General features: G+C 40.2%; 1 protein-coding gene across 1 annotated transcript; it reads right to left on the bottom strand.

Moving 5' to 3' along the window:
- Positions 1–589: 589 nt before the first annotated feature.
- LOC128048068 (tropomyosin alpha-3 chain-like) lies at positions 590–1,389 on the bottom strand. Its single transcript, XM_052640528.1, is given in 2 exon segments — positions 590–1,356; positions 1,359–1,389. Coding segments are annotated over 2 exon segments (798 nt in total).
- Between the last annotated feature and the right edge of the window lie 20,714 nt (positions 1,390–22,103).

Here is a 22,103-nt window from a genome sequence, read left to right as displayed (position 1 = left end):
GATGCAAAAAGAAAAAAAAAGGTTGTCCAAAGATACCGTAAAGCTGAAAACCTGAACAGCACTTTTTTTTTTTTTGGGCTAACTCCTCTTGGAATCATCTTTATGGTTTGGCAGGTACTTTTTACAGAGCAATGAGGTTTCCCCAAATGGAGCCTTTCTCTGGGCTGCTAGGCTCTCAGTAAGGCAGGCCCAAACCTTTTCCCTTTCTCTCTGTTGAAGGCAATATGTATTAAGCTGAAATGTTACCTTCCAAAAGTGAGAAAGGGATTAGACTGCTGCTTCAGAACTACAGAATTATCTGGAATGTTTTTTACAAATGGTTGTTACATCAACAACAAAAAAGGTAATTACAAAATGTGTACATCACAACATGCTTTTAAAGACACTTTGCATTGTGCTCACATTCCCTTTATCGTTGTTCCCAAAGGTGTTCAGCCTCTAGCCCAACTGGAATCTCTGGGAAGAGGCAGAGACAGTTTGGTGAAAAGGACACAGGAATAGGGGGGTGGGAGAGGTGGCGAAAGGAGAAAGCAGCCTTCCAGTTAAAGATCAGCCCTCAGTTTAAAGGTCAGCTTCGGGCAGGCTGGCCTCAGCGGAGTCGGGGTGAGAGGGAGGAGCAGTGGCAGGGCGGGACTGGGGTGCTCCACATCTCATTCAGGTCAAGCAGAGTCTGGTCCAGCATCCTTTGTGTACAGAGGTGCTCCTCTTTGGTGCATTTCAGTTTATCTTCCAAATCATCAATTGTCTTTTCCAGCTTGGCTACCGATCTCTCAGCAAACTCAGCACGGGTCTCTGCCTCCTTGAGTTTATCGGTAAGAATCTTTATCTCTTCCTCATATTTGTCTTCTTTTTGAGAGTACTTTTCTTCAGCAGCACTCAGACACTTCAGGTTCTGGTCCATCAGTCTGATTTGCTCATCCATCTCTCGGCAACGGGACTCTGCCAGCTCGGCTCGCACCTCTGTGCGCGCCAAGTCTCCCTCAATAATCACCAACTTGCGAGCCACCTCTTCATACTTCCTGTCTGCCTCTTCTGCAATGTGCTTAGCTTCTTTGAGTTGGATTTCCTGGAGTTCCATTTTTTCTTCATCTTTTAAGGCTCGGTTTTCAATAACCTTCATACCTCTCTCGCTCTCATCAGCAGCTTTTTCAGCTTCCTCCAGCTTTTGCAGGGCAGTGGCCAGGCGCTCTTGAGCTCGGTCCAGCACCTCTTCAACCAGCTGGATCCTACGGTTCAAGGAGGCCACCTCAGCCTCAGCCTGTTCTCGGGCCCGTCTTTCTCCCTCCACTTCCCGCTGGAGGTGCTCAGCCCTCTCCTCTGCATCATCGGCCTGCTGCTGCAGAACCTGCTGCTGCACTTCACCGCCTCTATGGTGGTGATCCCGGCCATGGTCCCCACCCAGCTCCGGCTTGCCTTCGGGTTCCTGCCTCCTCCGCTCGGCGTTGCAGCCGCTTCTCCTGTTTGTTTGTTTCTATGAACAATGAATGCCATTGGAATTTTATTAAGGATTGTGTTGGATCTATAGGTGGCTTTGGGAGGCATGGGCATTTTAACAATATTAATTATTACACCCATGAACAAGAAATCTTTTTCCATTTGTGTCTTCTCCAGTTTCAACAAAATCTTGCAGTTTTCATCATATACATCATTCACTTCCTTGGTTAAATTTATGTTTATGTATCTTGTTTTTTATGCTATTCTGAATGGGATAGTTTTAAAATTTCTTTCTTAGATGTTTCATTATTACTATATAGAAATGCAGTTGATTTCTGATTATTGATTTTATATCTTGCAACTTTACTGAAATCATTGATTAGCTCCAATATTGGTTATATATTTGGGTTTTCTAAATAAAATCATATAATCTGCAAAAATGACAATTGTACTTCTTCCTTTCCAATTTGGATGAATTTTACTGCTTTGTTTTGCTTAATCGGTCTGTCTTGGACTTCCAGGATTATACTGAATAAAAGTAGTGGAAGTGGGCATCCTTATCTTGCTCCTAATCTTAGAGGAAAAGCTTTCAATGTTTTTACCATTTACTATAATAATAGCAGTGAGTTTGCTATATTTGACCTTTATTATGTTGAAGTATGTTTCTTCTATATCCAATCTGTTGAGGAATTTTATCATGAAAGAATGTATTTTTTTAGCCTTTTTTTCTATATCAATTGAGCCAATCATGTAGTTTTTCTCTTTCATTCTATTAGCGTGACATGTTACATTTATTAATTTGAAGATTTTGAACTATCAGAGCATGACTGGGATAAATCTCAAATAGTCACATTGTATAGTTACTTTAATATATTTTTGAATTTGCTTTGCTAACATTGTTGAAAAGTTTTGCGATTCATTGAAATTGTTGATCTATAGTTTTCTTGTAGTGTCCATAACTGGCTTTGGTAACAGGATAATACAGGCCTCACAGAATGAATTGAAAAGTATTCCCATCTCTTAAATTTTTTGGAATAATTTTAGAACGACTGGCATTAATTACTATTAAAAAAAAATTGGTTGAATTTGCCAGAGAAGACTCCTGGCCTTGGAAAGAAATAGAAAATCTGAACAGACCGATAACAGGTAAAGAGAATGAATCGGTAAAAAACTTTACAGCATAGTGAAGTGAAAGTGAAAGCCACTCAGTTGTGTCCGACTCTTTGTGACCCCATGGACTATAAAGTCCATGGAATTTTCCAGGCCAGAATATTGGAGTGGGTAGTCATTCCCAGCTCCAGCAGATCTTCCCAATCCAGGGATCTACCAGCTGAGCCACAAGGGAAGCCCGTTCAGCATCATACTGGCTTTTAAATTTGTGCAATTTAATATGCACTGGCAATCTGTACTGGCAATTTAATATGTTGGGATTTTGATAGAAACTGTCTTGAATCTGATCTGTTATCATAATAATATTAAGTAATTTGCTTCATTAATATGGGCTATATTTCCACTTACTTGTCTTTTAAATTACTTCCAAAATGTTTTGCATTTTCAATGTGAAAGTTCTATACTTAAGTTAAATTTCTTCCCAAGTATTTTAGTCTTTTATTTAGTTCAGTTCAGTTCAGTTGCTCAGTCGTGTCCGACTCTTTGTGACCCCATGAATCGCAGCACGCCAGGCCTCCCTGTCCATCACCATCTCCCGGAGTTCACTCAGACTTGCGTCCATCGAGTCAGTGATGCCATCCAGCCATCTCCTCCTCTGTCGTCCCCTTCTTCTCCTGCCCCCAATCCCTCCCGGCATCAGAGTCTTTTCCAATGAGTCAACTCTTCACATGAGGTGGCCAAAGTACTGGAGTTTCAGCTTTAGCATCATTCCTTCCAAAGAACACCCAGGGCTGATCTTCAGAATGGATTGGTTGGATCTCCTTGTAGTCCAAGGGACTCTCAAGAGTCTTCTCCAACACCACAGTTCAAAAGCATCAATTCTTTGGCATTCAGCCTTATTCACAGTCCAACTCTCACATCCATACATAACCACTGGAAAAACCATAGCCTTGACTAGACGGACCTTAGTTGGCAAAGTAATGTCTCTGCTTTTGAATATGCTATCTAGGTTGGTCATAACTTTTCTTCCAAGGAGTAAGTGTCTTTTAATTACATGGCTGCAATCACCATCTGCAGTGATTTTGGAGCCCCCCAAAATAAAGTCTGACACTGTTTCCACTGTTTCCCCATTTATTTCCCATGAAGTGATGGGACCGGAGGCCATGATCTTCGTTTTCTGAATGTTGAGCTTTAAGCCAACTTTTTCACTCTCCACTTTCACTTCCATCAAGAGGCTTTTTAGTTCCTCTTCACTTTCTGCCATAAGGGTGGTGTCATCTGCATATCTGAGGTTATTGAGATTTCTCCTGGCAATCTTGATTCCAGCTTGTGTTTCTTCCAGTCCAGCGTTTCTCATGATGTACTCTGCATATAAGTTAAATAAGCAGGGTGACAATATGCAGCCTTGATGGACTCCTTTTCCTATTTGGAACCAGTCTGTTGTTCCATGTCCAGTTCTAACTGTTGCTTCCTGACCTGCATACAGATTTCTCAAGAGGCAGGTCAGGTGGTCTGGTATTCCCATCTCTCTCAGAATCTTCCATGATTTCTTGTGATCCACACAGTCAAAGGCTTTGGCATAGTCAATAAAGCAGAAATAGATGTTTTTCTGGAACTTTCTTTCTTTTTCCATGATCCAGCGGATGTTGGCAATTTGATCTCTGGTTCCTCTGCCTTTTCTAAAACCAGCTTGAACATCTGGAAGTTCACAGTTCATGTATTGCTGAAGCCTTGCTTGGAGAATTTGGAGCATTACTTTACTAGCATGTGAGATGAGTGCAGTTGTGCGGTAGTTTGAGCATTCCTTGGCATTGCCTTTCTTTGGGATTGGAATGAAAACTGACCTTTTCCAGTCCTGTGGCCACTGGTGAGTTTTCCAAATTTGCTGGCATATTGAGTGCAGCACTTTCACAGCATCATCTTTTAGGATTTGAAATAGCTCAACTGGAATTCCATCACCTCCACTAGCTTTGTTTGTAGTGATGCTTTTGACTTCACATTCCAGGATGGCTCTAAGTGAGTGATCACACCATCGTGATTATCTGTGTCATGAAGATCTTTTTTGTACAGTTCTTCTGTGTATTCTTGCCACCTCTTCTTAATATATTCTGCTTCTGTTAGGTCCATACCATTTCTGTCCTTTATTGAGCCCATCTTTGCATGAAATGGTCCCTTGGTATCTCTAATTTTCTTGAAGAGATCTCTAGTCTTTCCCATTCTGTTGTTTTCCTCTATTTCTTTGCATTGATCCCTGAGGAAGGCTTTCTTATCTCTTCTTGCTATTCTTTGGAACTCTGCATTCAGATGCTTATATCTTTCCTTTTCTCCTTTGTTTTTTGCCTCTCTTCTTTTCACAGCTATTTGTAAAGCCTCCTCAGACAGTCATTTTGCTTTTTTGCATTTCTTTTCCATGGGGATGGTCTTGATCCCTGTCTCCTGTACAATGTCATGAACCTCTGTCCATAGTTCATCAGGCACTCTATCTATGAGATCTAGGCCCTTAAATCTATTTCTCACTTCCACTGTATAATCATAAGGAATTTGATTTAAGTCATACCTCAATGGTATAGTGGTTTTCCCTACTTTCTTCAATTGAAGTCTGAGTTTGGTAATAAGGAGTTCATGATCTGAGCCACAGTCAGCTCCTGGTCTTGTTTTTGTTGACTGTATACAGCTTCTCCATCTTTGGCTGCATAGAATATAATCAATCTGATTTCGGTGTTGACCATGTGTAGAGTCTTCTCTTGTGTTGTTGGAAGAGGGTGTTTGCTATGACCAGTGCATTTTCTTGGCAAAACTCTATTAGTCTTTGCCCTGCTTCATTCCGTATTCCAAGGCCAAATTTGCCTGTTACTCCAGGTGTTTCTTGACTTCCTACTTTTGCATTCCAGTCCCCTGTAATGAAAAGGACATCTTTTTTGGGTGTTAGTTCTAAAAGGTCTTGTGGGTCTTGATAGAACCGTTCAACTTAAGCTTCTTCAGTGTTACTGTTTGGGGCATAGACTTGGATTACTGTGATATTGAATGGTTTGCCTTGGAAATGAAGAGAGATCATTCTGTCATTTTTTTTTTTAATTTTAATTTTTACTTTATTTTACTTTACAATACTGTAGTGGTTTTGCCATACATTGACATGAATCAGCCACGGGTGTACATGAGTTCCCAATCCTGAATCCCCCTCCCACCTCCGACCCCATATCATCTCTCTGGATCATCCCCTAGTACCAGTCCCAAGCATCCTGTATCCTGTATCAAACATAGACTGGCAATTCGTTTCTTACCTGATAGTATACATGTTTCAATGCCATTCTCCCAAATCATCACACCCTCTCCCTCTCCCACAAAGTCTAAAAGTCCGTTCTATACATCTGTGTCTCTTTTGCTGTCTCGCATAGAGGGTTATCATTACCATCTTTCTAAATTCCATATATATGTGTTAGTATACTGTTTTGGTGTTTTTCTTTCTGGCTTACTTCACTCTGTATAATAGGCTCCAGTTTCATCCATCTCATTAGAACTGATTCAAATGTATTCTTTTTAATGGCTGAGTAATACTCCATTGTGTATATGTACCACAGCTTTCTTATCCATTCATCTGCTGATGGACATCTAGGTTGTTTCCATGTCCTGTCTATTATAAACAGTGCTGCGATAAACATTGGGGTACACGTGTCTCTTTCAATTCTGGTTTTCTCGGTGTGTATGCCCAGCAGTGGGATTGCTGGGTCATAAGGCAGTTCTATTTGCAATTTTTAAAGGAATCTCCACACTGTTCTCCATAGTGGCTGTACTAGTTTGCATTCCCACCAACAGTGTAAGAGGGTTCCCTTTTCTCTACATCCTCTCCAGCATTTATTGCTTGTAGGCTTTTGGATCGCTGCCATTCTGACTGGTGTGAAACCACTAATTGTGGTTTTGATTTGCATTTCTCTGATAATGAGTGATGTTGAGCATCTTTTCATGTGTTTGTTAGCCATCTGTATGTCTTCTTTGGAGAAATGTCTATTTAGTTATTTGGCCCATTTTTTGATTGGGTCATTTATTTTCCTGGACTTGAGCTGCATAAGTTTCTTGTATATTTTTGAGATTAGTTGTTTGTCAGTTGCTTCATTTGCTATTATTTTCTCCCATTCAGAAGGCTGTCTTTTAACCTTGCTTATAGTTTCCTTTGTTGTGCAGAAGCTTTTAATTTTAATTAGATCCCATTTGTTTATTTTTGCTTTTATTTCCAGTATTCTGGGAGGTGGATCATAGAGGATCCTGCTGTGGTTTATGTAGGAGAGTGTTTTGCCTATGTTCTCCTCTAGGAGTTTTATAGTTTCTGGTCTTACATTTAGATCTTTAATCCATTTTGAGTTTATTTTTGTGTATGGTATTAGAAAGTGAGCTAGTTTCATTCTTTTACAAGTGGTTGACCAGCTTTCCCAGCACCACTTGTTAAAGAGATTGTCTTTAATCCATTGTATATTCTTGCCTCCTTTCTCAAAGATAAGGTGTCCATAGGTGTGTGGATTTATCTCTGGGCTTTCTATTTGTTCCATTGATCTATATTTCTGTCTTTGTGCCATACTGTCTTGATGACTGTGGCTTTGTGGTAGAGCCTGAAGTCAGGCAAGTTGATTCCTCCAGTTCCATTCTTCTTTCTCAAGATTGCTTTGGCTATTCGAGGTTTTTTGTATTTCCATACAAATTGTGAAATTATTTGTTCTAGCTCTGTGAAAAATACCGCTGGTAGCTTGATAGGGATCGCATTGAATCTGTAGATTGCTTTGGGTAGTATACTCATTTTCACTATATTGATTCTTCTGATCCATGAACATGGTATATTTCTCCATCTATTAGAGTTCTCTTTGATTTCGTTCATCAGTGTTTTATAATTTTCTATATATAGGTCTTTAGTTTCTTTAGGTAGATATATTCCTAAGTATTTTATTCTTTTCGTTGCAATGGTGAATGGAATTGTTTCCTTAATTTCTTTTTCTATTTTCTCATTATTAGTGTATAGGAATGCAAGGGATTTCTCTGTGTTGACTTTATATTCTGCAACTTTACTATACTCATTGATTAGCTCTAGTAATTTTCTGGTGGAGTCTTTAGGGTTTTCTATGTAGAAAATGTCATCTGCAAACTGTGAGAGTTTTACTTCTTCTTTTCCAATTTGGATTCCTTTTATTTCTTTTTCTGCTCTGATTGCTGTGGCCAAAACTTCCAGAACTGTGTTGAACAGTAGCGGTGAAAGTGGGCACCCTTGTCTTGTTCCTTACTTTAGGGGAAATGCGTTCAATTTTTCACCATTGAGGATAACGTTTGCTGTGGGTTTGTCATATATAGCTTTTATTATGTTGAGGTATGTTCCTTCTATGCCTGCTTTCAGGAGAGTTTTTTTTTTTTTATCATAAATGGATGTTGAATTTTGTCAAAGGCCTTCTCTGCATCTATTGAGATAATCATATGGCTTTTATTTTTCAATTTGTTAATGTGGTGAATTACATTGATTGATTTGCGGATATTGAAGAATCCTTGCATCCCTGGGATAAAGCCCACTTGGTCATGGTGTATGATCTTTTTAATGTGTTGTTGGATTCTGATTGCTAGAATTTTGTTAAGGATTTTTGCATCTATGTTCATCAGTGATAGTGGCCTGTAGTTTTCTTTTTTTGTGTCATCTTTGTCAGGTTTTGGTATTAGGGTGATGGTGGCCTCATAGAATGAGTTTGGAAGTTTACCTTCCTCTGCAATTTTCTGGAAGAGTTTGAGTAGGATAGGTGTTAGCTCTTCTCTAAATTTTTGGTAGAATTCAACTGTGAAGCTGTCTGGACCTGGGCTTTTGTTTGCTGGAAGCTTTCTGATTACAGTTTCAATTTCCGTGCTTGTGATGGGCCTGTTAAGATTTTCTATTTCTTCCTGGTTCAGTTTTGGAAAGTTGTGCTTTTCTAAGAATTTGTCCATTTCTTCCACGTTGTCCATTTTATTAGCATATAATTGCTGATAGTAGTCTCTTATGAGCCTTTGTATTTCTGTGTTGTCTGTTGTGATCTCTCCATTTCATTTCTAATTTTATTGATTTGATTTTTCTCCCTTTGTTTCTTGATGAGTCTGGCTAATGGTTTGTCAATTTTATTTACCCTTTCAAAGAACCAGCTTTTGGCTTTGTTGATTTTTGCTATGGTCTCTTTTGTTTCTTTTGCATTTATTTCTGCCCTAATTGTTAAGATTTCTTTCCTTCTACTAACTCTGGGGTTCTCCATTTCTTCCTTTTCTAGTTGCTTTAGTTGTAGAGTTAGGTTATTTATTTGACTTTTTCTTGTTTCTTGAGATATGCCTGTGTTACTATGAACTTTTCTCCTAGCACTGCTTTTATAGTGTCCCACAGGTTTTGGGTTGTTGTGTTTTCATTTGCATTCATTTCTATGCGTATTTTGATTTCTTTTTTGATTTCTTCTGTGATTTGTTGGTTATTCAGAAGCATGTTGTTCAGCCTTCATATGTTGGAATTTTTAATAGTTTTTCTCCTGTAATTGAGATCTAATCTTAATGCATTATGGTCAGAAAGGATGCTTGGAATGATTTCATTTTTTTTGAATTTATCAAGGTTAGATTTATGGCCCAGGATGTGATCTATCCTGGAGAAGGTTCCGTGAGCACTTGAGAAAAAGGTAAAATTCATTGTTTTGGGGTGAAATGTCCTATAAATATCAATTAGGTCTAACTGGTGCATTGTATCATTTAAAGTTTGTGTTTCTTTGTTAATTTTCTGTTTAGTTGATCTGTCCATAGATGTGAGTGGGGTATTAAAGTCTCCCACTATTATTGTGTTATTGTTAATTTCCCCTTTCAAACTTGTTAATATTTGTCTTACATATTGCGGTGTTCCTATGTTGGGTGCATATGTATTTATAATTGTTATATCTTCTTCTTGGATTGATCCTTTAGTCATTATATAGTGGCCTTCTTTGTCTCTTTTCACAGCCTTTTTTTTTTTTTTTAAATTTTTACTTTACAATACTGTATTGGTTTCGCCATACATTGACATGAATCCACCACGGGTGTACATGCAATCCCAAACATGAACCCCCCTCCCACCTTCCTCCCCACAACATCCCTCTGGGTCATCCCCATGCACCAGCCCCAAGCATGCTGTATCCTGCATCAGACATAGACTGGTGATTCAATTCTTACATGATAGTATACATGTTTCAATGCCATTCTCCCAAATCATCCCACCCTCTCCCTCTCCCTCTGAGTCCCAAAGTCCGCTATATACATCTGTGTCTTTTTGACATACGGATGGCTAACAAACACATGAAAAGATGCTCAACATCACTCATTATTAGAGAAATGCAAATCAAAACCACAATGAGGTACCACTTCACGCCAGTCAGAATGTCTGCGATCCAAAAATCTGCAAGCAATAAATCCTGGAGAGGGTGTGGAGAAAAGGGAACCCTCCTACACTGTTGGTGGGAATGCAAACTAGTGCAACCATTATGGAAAACAGTGTGGAGATTCCTTAAAAAATTGCAAATAGAACTGCCATATGACCCAGGAATCCCACTGCTGGGCATACACACTGAGGAAACCAGAACTGAAAGAGACACAGGTACCCCAATGTTCATCACAGCACTGTTTATAATAGCCAGGACATGGAAACAACCTAGATGTCCATCAGCAGATGAATGGATAAGAAAGCGGTGGTACATATACACAATGGAGTATTACTCAGCCATTAAAAAGAATACATTTGAATCAGTTCTAATGAGATGGATGAAACTGGAGCCGATTATACAGAGTGAAGTAAGCCGGAAAGAAAAACATCAATACAGTATACTAACACATATATATGGAATTTAGAAAGATGGCAATGATGACCCTGTGTGCAAGACAGCCTTTGTTTTAAAGACTATTTTATCAGATATGAGTATTGCTACTCCTGCTTTCTTTTGGTCTCTATTTGTGTGGGATATCTTTTTCCAGCCCTTCACTTTCAGTCTGTATGTGTCCCTTGTTTTGAGGTGGGTCTCTTGTAGGCAGCATATATAGGGGTCTTGTTTTTGTATCCATTCAGCCAGTCTTTGCCCTTTGGTTAGGGCATTCAACTCATTTACATTTAAGGTAATTCTTGATAAGTATGATCCCATTGCCATTTACTTTATTGTTTTGGGGTTGGGTTTATACACCCTTTTTGTGTTTCCTGTGTAGAGAAGATCCTTTTGCATTTGTTGGAGAGCTGGTTTGGTTGTGCTGAATTCACTTAGTTTTTGCTTGTCTGGAAAGCTTTTGAGTTCTCCTTCATATTTGAATGAGATCCTTGCTGGGTACAGTAATCTGGGCTGCAGGTTATTGTCTTTCATCACTTTAAGTATGTCTCGCCATTCCCTCTTGGTCTGGAGCGTTTCTATTGAAAGATCTGCAATTATCCTTATGGGAATCCCCTGTGTGTTATTTGTTGTTTTTCCCTTGCTGCTTTTAATATTTGTTCTTTGTGTTTGATCTTTGTTAATTTGATTAACATGTGTCTTGGGGTGTTTTGCCTTGGGTTTATCCTGTTTGGGACTCTCTGGGTTTCTTGGACTTGGGTGATTATTTCCTTCCCCATTTTAGGGAAGTTTTCAACTATGATCTCCTCAAATATTTTTTCATGGTCTTTCTTTTTGTCTTCTTCTTCTGGGACTCCTATGATTCAAATGTTGGGGCATTCAACATTGTCCCAGAGGTCTCTGAGATTGTCCTCATTTCTTTTAATTAGTTTTTCTTTTTTCCTCTCTGATTGATTTATTTCTACCATTGCATCTTCTACCTCATTAATCCTATCTTCTGCCTCCCTTATTCTACTATTTGTTCCCTCCAGAGTGTTTTTTTTATCTCATTTATTGCATTATTCATTATATATTGACTCTTTTTTAATGTCTTCTAGGGTCTTTGTTAAACCTTTCTTGCATCTTCTCAATCCTTGTCTCCAGGCCATTTATATGTGATTCCATTTTGTTTTCAAGATTTTGGATCATTTTCACTATCATTATTTGGCATTTTCAGGTAGATTCCCTATCTCTTCCTCTTTTGTCTTGTTTGGTGGCCATTTATTCTGTTCTTTTACCTTCTGGGTATTTCTCTGCTTCTTCATCTTGTTTATATTGCTGTGTTTGGGGGTGTCCTTTCTGTATTCTGGCAGTTTGTGGAGTTCTCTTTATTGTGGAGTTTCCTCACTGTGGGTGGGGTTGGACAGGTGGCTTGTGAAGGTTTCCTGATTAGGGAAGCTTGTGTCAGTGTCCTGGTGGGTGGAGCTGGATTTCTTCTCTCTGGAGTGCAATGAAGTGTCCAGTAATGAGTTATGAGATGTCAATGGGTTTGGAGTGACTTTGGGCAGCCTGTATATTGAAGGTCAGGGCTATGTTCCTGTGTTGCTGGAGAATTTGCGTGGTATGTCGTGGTCTGCAACTTGTTGGTCCTTGGCTGGTGCTTGGTTTCAGTGTAGGTATGGAGGCGTTTGATGAGCTCCTATCGATTTATGTTCCCTGGAGTCAGTTCTCTGGTCTTCTGAGGATTTGGACTTAAGCCTCCTGCTTCTGGTTTTCAGTCTTATTTTTACAGTAGCCTCAAGACTTCTCCATTTATACAGCACCATTAATAAAACATCTTGGTTAAGATGAAAAGTTCCTCCACACTGAGGGACACCTAGAGAGGTTCACAGAGTTACATGGAGAAGAGAAGAGGGAGGAGGGAGATAGAGGTGACCAGGATGAGACAAGGTGAAATCAAAAGAGGGGAGGGCAAGCTAGCCAGTAATCACTTCCTTATGTGTGCTCCACAGTCTAGACTGCTCAGAGATGTTCACGGAGTTATACAGAGAGGAGAAGAGGAAGAAAGGAGACAGAGGTGGCCAGGAGGATAAAGGGGGTAATCAAAAGGAGAGAGACAGATCCAGCCAGTAATCAGTTTCCTAAGTGTTCTCCACTGTCCAGAACACACAAAGAGATTCACAGAGTTGGGTTGAGAAGAGAAGGGGGAGGGAGGAGATAGAGGTGACCTGGTGGAGAAAAAGGAGAGTCAGAAGGGGGAGAGAGCAGTCAAGCCAGTAATCTCATTCCCACGTAAAAATGGATACTGAAGATTGGGTTCTTAAAGGTACAAAATTGAGAACAAATACTAAGAAGCAAAGATTAAAAATCTAGAGTAGAGGTTGGATTCTCAAAAATACAATATTAAAGAAAAAAACAACAACAAAGTCACAAAAATTATAATATATATATATGAAGTTTGCTTTAAAAAATAGGGTCTTTTTATTTTTTTTGCAAAGTAATAGTAGGGTGCTGCTGCTCCTGCTAAGTCCCTACAGTCATGTCTGGCTCTTTGCAACCCCCTAGATGGCAGCCCACCAGGCTCCCCCATCCCTGGGATTCTCCAGGCAGGAACACTGGAGTGGGTTGCCATTTCCTTCTACAAAGCATGAAAGTGAAAAGTAGAAGTGAAGTAGCTCAGTCGTGTCTGACCCTTAGCGACCCCATGGACTATAGCCTACCAGGCTCCTCCATCCATGGGATTTTCCAGGTAAGAGTACTGGAGTGGGTTGCCAATGAGTGGGTTACAAATATGAAAATTAAAGGAGTAATAGAGGACTTAAAAATAACAAAAATTTTTTTAATTTAATGAATGATAGTAGTAAAAATATATCTAGGACTTTCTCTGGTGTTGTTGTGGATAGTGTGGGGTCAGTTCATTTTCAGATAGTTCCTTGGTCCGGCTTATACTTCTCAAGATCTATAGGCCCTTTCCTATGTAGTAGGTGCTAACTACAGAGTTTTAATCTATTGCACCTGTCACTTCCAAGGCGGTTCCCTCTGTTTTAGCTTCTTCTGTTTTCTGGTCCTTCAGTGTCTAATTTCTGCCCTGACATAAGGGGGCGGTGGTGGACACTTTTTTTAGGCTCCCTTGTTCACTTGCGCTCTGGGCAGGGAGAAACACTGCAAACAAATAACACTGGTGTCTGTGGGGAGTGCTCCCAGTGTCTTGGCTACACTGGGTTTGCCCCCGCTCACAGCACCTGTGCTTTCCCTGTCTACATTGCTTAGGCTCTAGGTTGCTCTGCCGGGAACTGTCTGACGTTGGCCCTGGGCTGCATGCATCTCCCAGGTCTAAGCCGCTCAGGTTCAGGCACTCAGGTAGTCCTCAGAGGTGCACACTCGGTTGGGCCTGCGTTTTGTACCCTTCCCAGGTCCAAGCAGCTGAGGTGTTTGGCAAACGCAGTCACTGTGACTTATCGCCTCCGCCGTCCCTGCCGCTCGGTTTTCTGGGTGTACAACTGACATACCTTCTCAGACGGATGTCGACCATCCAGAATACCAAGAAGTTTTGGTTAGCAATGAAGCCTGCTTGCAGTTTGGTAGATGATGCCTCTGGGGTCACGACTGCCCCCTTCTGGCTCTGGCTGCCCTCGCCTGCTTGTCTTCGGTGGGGGATGGACCTGTCTGCAGCCAGCTAGCTCTGCTCAGTCCATTGTTCTGTGAGCAGGCCTGGCAGTGTTTTTGGTTAGGGCTTTTCGCAGGGTAGCTATCCTACAGTCTGGTTTGCTATCTCAAGTTAGTTCTCTAAGATTGCCCTCAGGGCATTCAGGCCTGGTCCTTACCCTAAGCAATGCTGCTGGCACCTCCCTGCCCAGCCCCCACTTACTAGTGGTGGATGCGGGTATTTGGGCTGCTTTTCCGCAGGGAGTTACTGTTGGCCATGTAATCTGTGGGTTTTAATTATTTATTTATTTTCCCTCCTGGTTATGTTGCCCTCTGAGGTTCCAAGGCTTGCCACAGACTTGCCAGTGAGAGTGTTTCCTGGTGTTTGTAAACTTCTCTTTTTAAAGACTCCCTTCCCGGGACAGATCTCCATCCTTACCTCTTTTTCTCTTTATCTTTTTTATTTTTCTACCTCCTTTCGAAGACAATGGGTTGGTTTTCTGAGTGCCTGATGTCCTCTGCTGGCATTCAGAAGTTGTTTTGTGGAATTTACTCAGGGTTCAAATGTTCTTTTGATGAATTTGTGGGGGAGAAAGTGGGCTCCCCATCCTATTCCTCTGCCATCTTAGACCATCCTCCCTCTAATTTTCTTGAAGGGATCTCTAGTCTTTCCATTCTATTGTTTTCCTCTATTTCTTTGCATTGATCACTGAGAAAGGTTTTCTTATCTGTCCTTGCTATTTCTTTGGAACTCTGCATTCAAATGGGTATATCTTTCTTTTCTCCTTTGCCATTTGCTTCTCTTCTTTTCTCAGCTATTTGTAAGGTCTTGTCAGACAACCATTTTGCCTTTTTGCATTTCCTTTTCTTGGGGATGGTCTTGATCCCTGCCTCCTGTATGATCTCATGAACCACACTGTCCATAGTTCTTCAGGCACTCTATCAGATCTAATCCCTTGAATCTATTTCTCACTTCCACTGTATAATCGTAAGAGATTTGACTTAGGTCATACCTGAATGATCTAGTGATTTTCCCTACTTTCGTCAATTTATGTCTGAATTCAGCAATAAGGAGTTCATGATCTGAGCCACAGTCAGCTCTCAGTCTGTTTTTGCTGACTGTATAGAGCTTCTCCATCTTTGGCTGCAAACAATATAATCACTCTGATTTTGGTATTGACCATCTGCTGATGTCCTTGTGTAGAGTCTTCTCTTGTGTTGTTGGAGGAGGGTGTTTGCTAAGACCAGTGCGTTCTCTTGGGCAAAACTCTGTTAGCCTTTGCCCTGCTTCATTCTGTACTGCAAAGCCAGAAATACTCCAGGTATTTCTTGACTTCCTACTTTTGCATTCCAGTCCTATAATGAAAAGGACATCTGTTTTTGGTATTAGTTCTAGAAGGTCTTGTAGGTCTTCTTAGAGCTGTTCAACCTCAGCTTCTTCAGCATTACTGGTTGGGGCATAGACTTGGATTGCTGTGATATTGAGTGGTTTGCCTTGAAAACGAACAGAGATCATTCTGTCTGTTTTGAGACTGCATCCAAGTACTGCATTTCAGATTCTTTTGCTGACTCCATTTCTTCTAAGGGATTCTTGCCCACAGTAGTAGATATAATGGTCATCTGAGTTAAATTCACCCATTCCAGATCATTTTAGTTTTGCTGGTTTCTAAAATGTTGATGTTCACTCTTGCCATCTCCTGTTTGACTACTTCCAATTTGCCTTAATTCATGGACCTAACATTCCAGGTTCTGATGCAATATTGCTCTTTACAGCATCGGACTTTACTTCCATCACCAGTCATATCCACAACTGGGTGTCATTTTTGCTTTGGCTCCGTGTCTCCATTCTTTCTGGAGTTATTTCTCCACTGATCTCCACTAGCATATTGGGCACCTACCACCCTGGGGAGTTCATCTTTTAGTGTCTGATCTTTTTGCCTGTTCATACCTAACAGGAGTTAGAAAGTGTTTTGTTTTGTTTTTATGGGGTGATTTTGAGGAGGATTGGTGTTCGTTCTTGTCAAAGGTCTGGTAGGATTCACCAGTGAAGCCATCAGTTGGGTCCAGAGGTGTTTCTGTGGAGGGGTTTTGATTAGTGATCCAATCACCTTACTAGCTGTGAGTTTATTCAGAGTTTCTATTTCTTTGTGACTCAGTCTTGTGAGGATTTGTAGCAATTTGTCCATTTTATCTATTTACCCCATTTGTTAGAGAACAATCATTTACAGTACTCTCTATAATCCTTTTTATTCCTCCATGTTCATTTCTCATTTCAGTAATTTGTCTTCCCCCTTTTCTAAGTCAGTATAGCTAATAGCTTGTCGACATTGTTGATTTATCCAAAGGGTCAACTTTGTGTTTTTTTGACTTTCTTTGCTTTTCTATTTTGTCTCTGGTGCTAATCTTCAGTATTACCTTCCTTCTGCCAGCTCTGGGTTTAGTAGTTTGCTCTTCTTTTTCTAGTTACCAAAATTGCATGAAGTTGCTGGTTTGAGATTTTTATGTTTTTAAAGCTATAAATTTCCTCTGAGCACTGCTTTTCTGTTTCTCATAAGGTAGTGTTTCACTTTCCTTCATCTCTAAGTATTTTTTTATTTCCTCTATGCTTTATTCTTTGCTACATTGGCTAAAGTGTGTTTAATTTTTGCAAATATGTGAATTTCCCACTTTTTCTTCTCTTACTGATTTCTAACTTTATCCCATTGTAGTTAGAGAAGATACTTTGTATGAGATCTATCTTGTCAAATACACTGAGATAAATTGTAGCCTAACCAATTGTCTGTCCTGGAGGAGGCCCTAATGGAGGAGAACATGTGTTCTGCTGGTGTGTTTGTCTGTTAGACCTAACTGATTGTGTTGCTGAAATTTTCTACCTTTGCACTCATCTTGCCTGATATCATCAAATGAGAGTGGGGTATTGGAAGTTCCAAGTATTGTGTGAATGGTCTATTTCTCCCCTCAGTTCTGTTCATTTTTGTTTTATGTGTTTTGATGATATCATTAGGTGTGTAAATGTGATTTTGTCTTATTGCTATATTGTTGAATTTCCTATTAACATATAATATTCTTTTCTCTTGTAGCCTTTTCTCATTTAGTCTATTTTGTCTGATATTAGTACAGCCACAATTGATCTCTTTTGGTTACTGTTTGCATGGACTATCATTTTCTGTCCTTTCATGTTCAACTTTTTTCTGTCTTGGGATCTAAAATTAATCTCTTATAGATAGCAAATAGTTGCATCATATGCATCATTCTGCCAGTCTTTTGACTGGAGGGTTTAATCTGTTTACATGTAATGTAATTACTCATATAGAAGGAGTTACCTCTGTCATTTTGTTCTTTGTTTTCTGTATGGCTTAATGATTTTTTTGTCTCTCATTTCCTGCATGACCACTTTCTTCTGCATTCATTTTTTGGTAGTGCAACATTTTAATTCCCTTCTCATTTCCTTTTGTGCATATTCTATAACTATTTTCTTTGTGGTTATAATTAGATTATAAGTAACATCCTAAAGTTATAACACTCTAATGCCAATTTAAGCCAGTTTGATGTCAAGAACATAAAAAGCCTCTGCTCCAACAGCTCTGACTTGAACTCCTTTTAGTTACTGATTATACCTTTTGTGTTGTGTATCCAAAACCCCTTCATGGATTACAGCCTTGCTGTGGCAAAGGGCTTGCAAAACTCAATGAAGATCTGAGCCATGCCATGCAGGGTCACCCAAGATGGATGCGCATAATGAACAATTCTGAAAAAATGTGGTCCTGTGTAGGAGGAAACGACAAGCCACTCCAGTATTCTTGCCTAGAGAAACCCATGGACAGTATGAAAAGGTAAAAGATATGACACCAGAAGATGAGCCTTCCAGGTCAGAAGGTGCCCAGTATGCTACTGGGGAAGAGTGGAGGGCAATTACTAATAGCTCCAGAAAGAATGAAGCAGCTGGGCCGAAGTGGAAACAATGCTTAGCTGTGGATATGTCTGGTGATGAAAGTAAAGTCCAGTGCTGTAAAGAACAATATTGCATAGGAAGCTGGAATGTTAGGTTCATGAATCAAGGTAAATTGGATGTGGTAAACCAGGAGATGTCAAGATTAAACATCAACATCTTAGGAATCATTGAACTAAAATGGACAGGGATGGGTGGATTTAATTCAAATAACCATTATATTTACTACTGTGGGCAAGAATCCCTTGGAAGAAATTAAGTAGTAGCCCCCACAGTCAACAAAAGAGTCCAAATTGCAGTACCTGGGTGCAATCTCAAAAATGATAGAATGATCTCGGTCTGTTTCTAAGGCAAGCCATTCACCATGTCAGTAATCCAAGTCTTTGCCCCAACCATTAGTGCCAGAGAAGCTGAAGTGGACTGGTTCTTGAAGACCTACAACACCTTCTAGAACTAACACCAAAAAAGATGTCCTTTTCATCACAGGGGACTCTAAAGCAAAAGTAGGAAGTCAGGAGATACCCAGAATAATAGGCGAGATTGGCCTTGGAATACAAAATAAAGCAGGGCAAAAGCTAACCGTTTTGTTAAGAGAACACACTGGTCATAGCAAACGCCCTTTTCCAACAACCCAAGAGACAAATGTATACATGGACATCACCAGATAATCAATATCAAAATTAATATATGTTCTTTGTAGCCAAATATGGAGAAGCTCTATACAGTCAGCAGAAACAAGATCTGGAGCCGACTATGACGCATATCATCAGCTCCTTATTGGCAAAATTCAGGCTTAAATTAAAGAAAGTAGAGAAAACCACTAGGCCATTTGGTATGACCTAAGTGAAATCCCTGAAGACTATACAGTGGAGTGACAAATATATTCAAGGGGTTAGATCTGGTAGACAGAGTGCCTAAAGACTTATGGACAGAGGTTCATAACAACATACAGGAGGTGGTGACCAAAACCATCCCCAAAAAAGACATGCAAGAAGGCAAAGTGGTTGTCTGAGAGGCTTTACAAATAGCTAAGGAAAGAAGAGAACTGAAAGGAAAAGAAGAAAGGGAAAGATACACCCAACTGAATGCAAAGTTCCAGAAAATAGTGAGGCAGTAAAAGAAAGCCTTCTTCAATGAACAATGCAAATAAAGAGGAAAACAACAGCATGGGAAAGATGAGAGATCTCTTCAAGGAAACTGGAGTTATCAAGGGAACATTTCACACAAAGATGGGAACGATACAGGACAGAAATGATAAGGACCTATCAGAAGTAGAAGATATTAAGAAGAGATGGCAAGAATACACAGAAGAGCTACACAAACAAGATCTGAAGGGCCCAAATAATCAGGATACTGTGATCACTCACCTAGAGCCAGATATCCTGGAGTGTTAAGTCAAGTGGGCCTTAGGAAAAAGCATTATTATGAAAAAAGCTAGTGGATGTGACAGAATTCCAGCTATTTCAAATCCTAAAAGATGATGCTGTTTAAGTGTTCTCAATATGTCACCAAATTTGGAAAACTCAGCAGTGGCCACAGGACTGGAAAAGATCAGTTTCCATTCCAATCTGAAAGAAAGACAGGGTTAAAGAATGTTCAAACTACTGTATGCTTTTGCTCATTTCACATGCTAACAAGATTATGCTCAAAATCCTTCTGGCTAATCATCAGCAGTATGTGAATTGAGAATTTCTTGCCTGGAAAATCCCATGGACAGAGGAGCCTGGTGGGCTGCAGTCCATGGGGTCGCTAAGAGTCAGACACTATCGAGCGACTTCACTTTCACTTTTCACTTTCATGCATTGGAGAAGGAAATGGCAACCCACTCCAGTGTTCTTGCCTGGAGAATCCCAGGGATGGGGGAGCCTTGTGGGCTGCCGTCTAGGGGGTCGCACAGAATCAGACATGACTGAAGCGATTTAGCAGCAGCAGCAGGTGTACAAGCTGTTTCAGAGAGACAGTGGAAACAGAGGTCAAATTTGAAGCATTCATTGAATCATAGAGAAAGCAAAGGAATTCCAGAAAAGCATCTACTTCAATGACGAAAGCCTTTGACTGTGTGGATCACAACAAATTGTGGAACATTCTAAAACAGATGGAAATACTAGACCATCTTACTTGACTCCTGGGAAACCTTATGTAATTCAAGAAGGAACAGAACCATACATGGAACAATGGACTGGTTCAAAATTGGGAAATGAGTATGTAAAGGCTGTATATCGTCACCCTGCTTACTTAACTTATATGGGGAGTGTATCATGTGAAATGCCAGGCTGGAGAAATCACAAGCTGGAATCAATCCAGGAGAAATATCAACAACCACTGATATGCAGATGATACCACTCTAAAGGCAGGAAAAAAAAAAAAAAAAGGAGGAACTAAATTCCTCTTGATGAGGGTAAAAGAGGAGAGTGAAGAAACTGGCTTCAAACTAAACATTAACAAAACTAAGATCATGGCATCCAGTCCCATCACTTCGTGGCAAATAGAAGGGCAACAACTGGAAGCAGTGACAAATTGTATTACCTTGGGGCTCCAAAATCACTGTGGATTGTGACTGCAGCCATGAAATTAAAACAACAACAACAACAACAACACTTGCTCCTTGGAAGGGAAGTGATGACAAACCTAGACAATGTATTAGAAAGCAGAGATGTCACTTTGTGGACACAGGTCCCTATAGTCAAGCTATGGTTTTTCCAGTAGTCATGTATAGATGTGAGAGTTGGACCATAAAGAAGGCTGAGTGAAGAATTGATGCTTTCCATTTGTATTGTTGGAGAAGACTCTTGAGAGTCCCTTGGACTGCAGGGAGATCAAACCAGTCCATCCTAAAGTATATCAACTCTGACTCTTCATTAGAAGGACTGATGCTGAAATGGAAGCTCCAATATTTTGACCACCTGATGCGAAGAGCTGATTTATTAGAAAAGACCTCAATACTGGAAGATTGAAATCATCAGAGAAGGTGGCATCAGAGTATGACATAGTTAGATGGGATCACCGACTCAATGGACATGAATTTGAGCAAATTCAGGGAAGAATGGAGGACAAGAGAAGCCTGGTGTGCACAGTCCATGAGGTCACAGAGAACTGGACATGGTTTAGTGACTGAACAACAGTAGTAATTCATAACCACACTAAAAATGGTGCTTAATTCTTTTTATTAATCTCATCTATCAGAGAGAAAATAAAATAGTGGAGCTACAAACCACAGTTACAATAGTAGCTTTTCTAATTGCTTGTCTATCTACTTTTACCGGAAATCTTTATTTCTTCTTAACATTTTGAGCTGTTATCCAGAGCCATTCACTCCAACCTGGAGGACTCCCTGCTGCAGGAGTATAGTTAGCACAGTTAGCACAGTTAGCATTGTTAGTTAGTGCTGCCAGTCAGTGTAGTCAGCAGATCATCATGATGCTGGGCCTCACAGCTGTTTCAGGGGACAAGGCTTCTATTGAGAACTGCAATTCTTTACATGATTGGTAAAGGTTGGTTTGCCAAAGTGGGCCCGGTATGTTCTGACTGGGACAGAGTTGGCCATAAAGGTCATTAGGAAGAGTCATCAGCACTCCTCCAGCCTCCAGGACTCTTCCAGGAAGTGAATAGTATGAAGGTGCCAAGGTCCAGCCTCAGCAGAGTCCAGGGATATCCTCAGGATGGACGACATCCCCGAATGAAGAAAGATAGAGAAAGAGATAAGGAAAGAATGTTGCAGATAAGAAAATAGAGGGGAGAAAGAGGCTGAAAGAGAGTAAGAAAGAGAAAAAAAGAAAGACATGGGGTGACCTAGCTTCAGTGAGTGAGGCCCGTTTACTTTATTTTCAGAGAGGGCTTTTATACCCTGAGTTGTACATACAGCAAGGTGAAAAATGCAGAGTCAACTCAACATTCCATCATTATTAACTTTTATTGATATCAGGTTCCTTCTTGCAAGAGTCTTATTTTTTGTACATTATCTTCTGGCCTGGAGGCCTGTTGATACTTTATGACCTCTTTTTGATAAAGTTTGGTCAGCCAGAACAATAGTTTTCCCTTAAAGTGTTTCTTCTTAAATTCCTAGCCTGCATCACCCTTAAAGTACAGAGTTACATTTTTATGGAGCAAAGATTCAGTGGGTTACAGCAAAGAAAGAACTTATTAACTCAAAGTCTAATGTGGCTAATGCT

Source organism: Budorcas taxicolor, chromosome 5 (genome assembly GCF_023091745.1).
Source record: "Budorcas taxicolor isolate Tak-1 chromosome 5, Takin1.1, whole genome shotgun sequence".
Taxonomy (NCBI): domain Eukaryota; kingdom Metazoa; phylum Chordata; class Mammalia; order Artiodactyla; family Bovidae; genus Budorcas; species Budorcas taxicolor.
The sequence above is the reverse complement of the archived record's forward strand: the minus strand, read 5'-3'. Positions and strand labels throughout refer to the sequence as shown.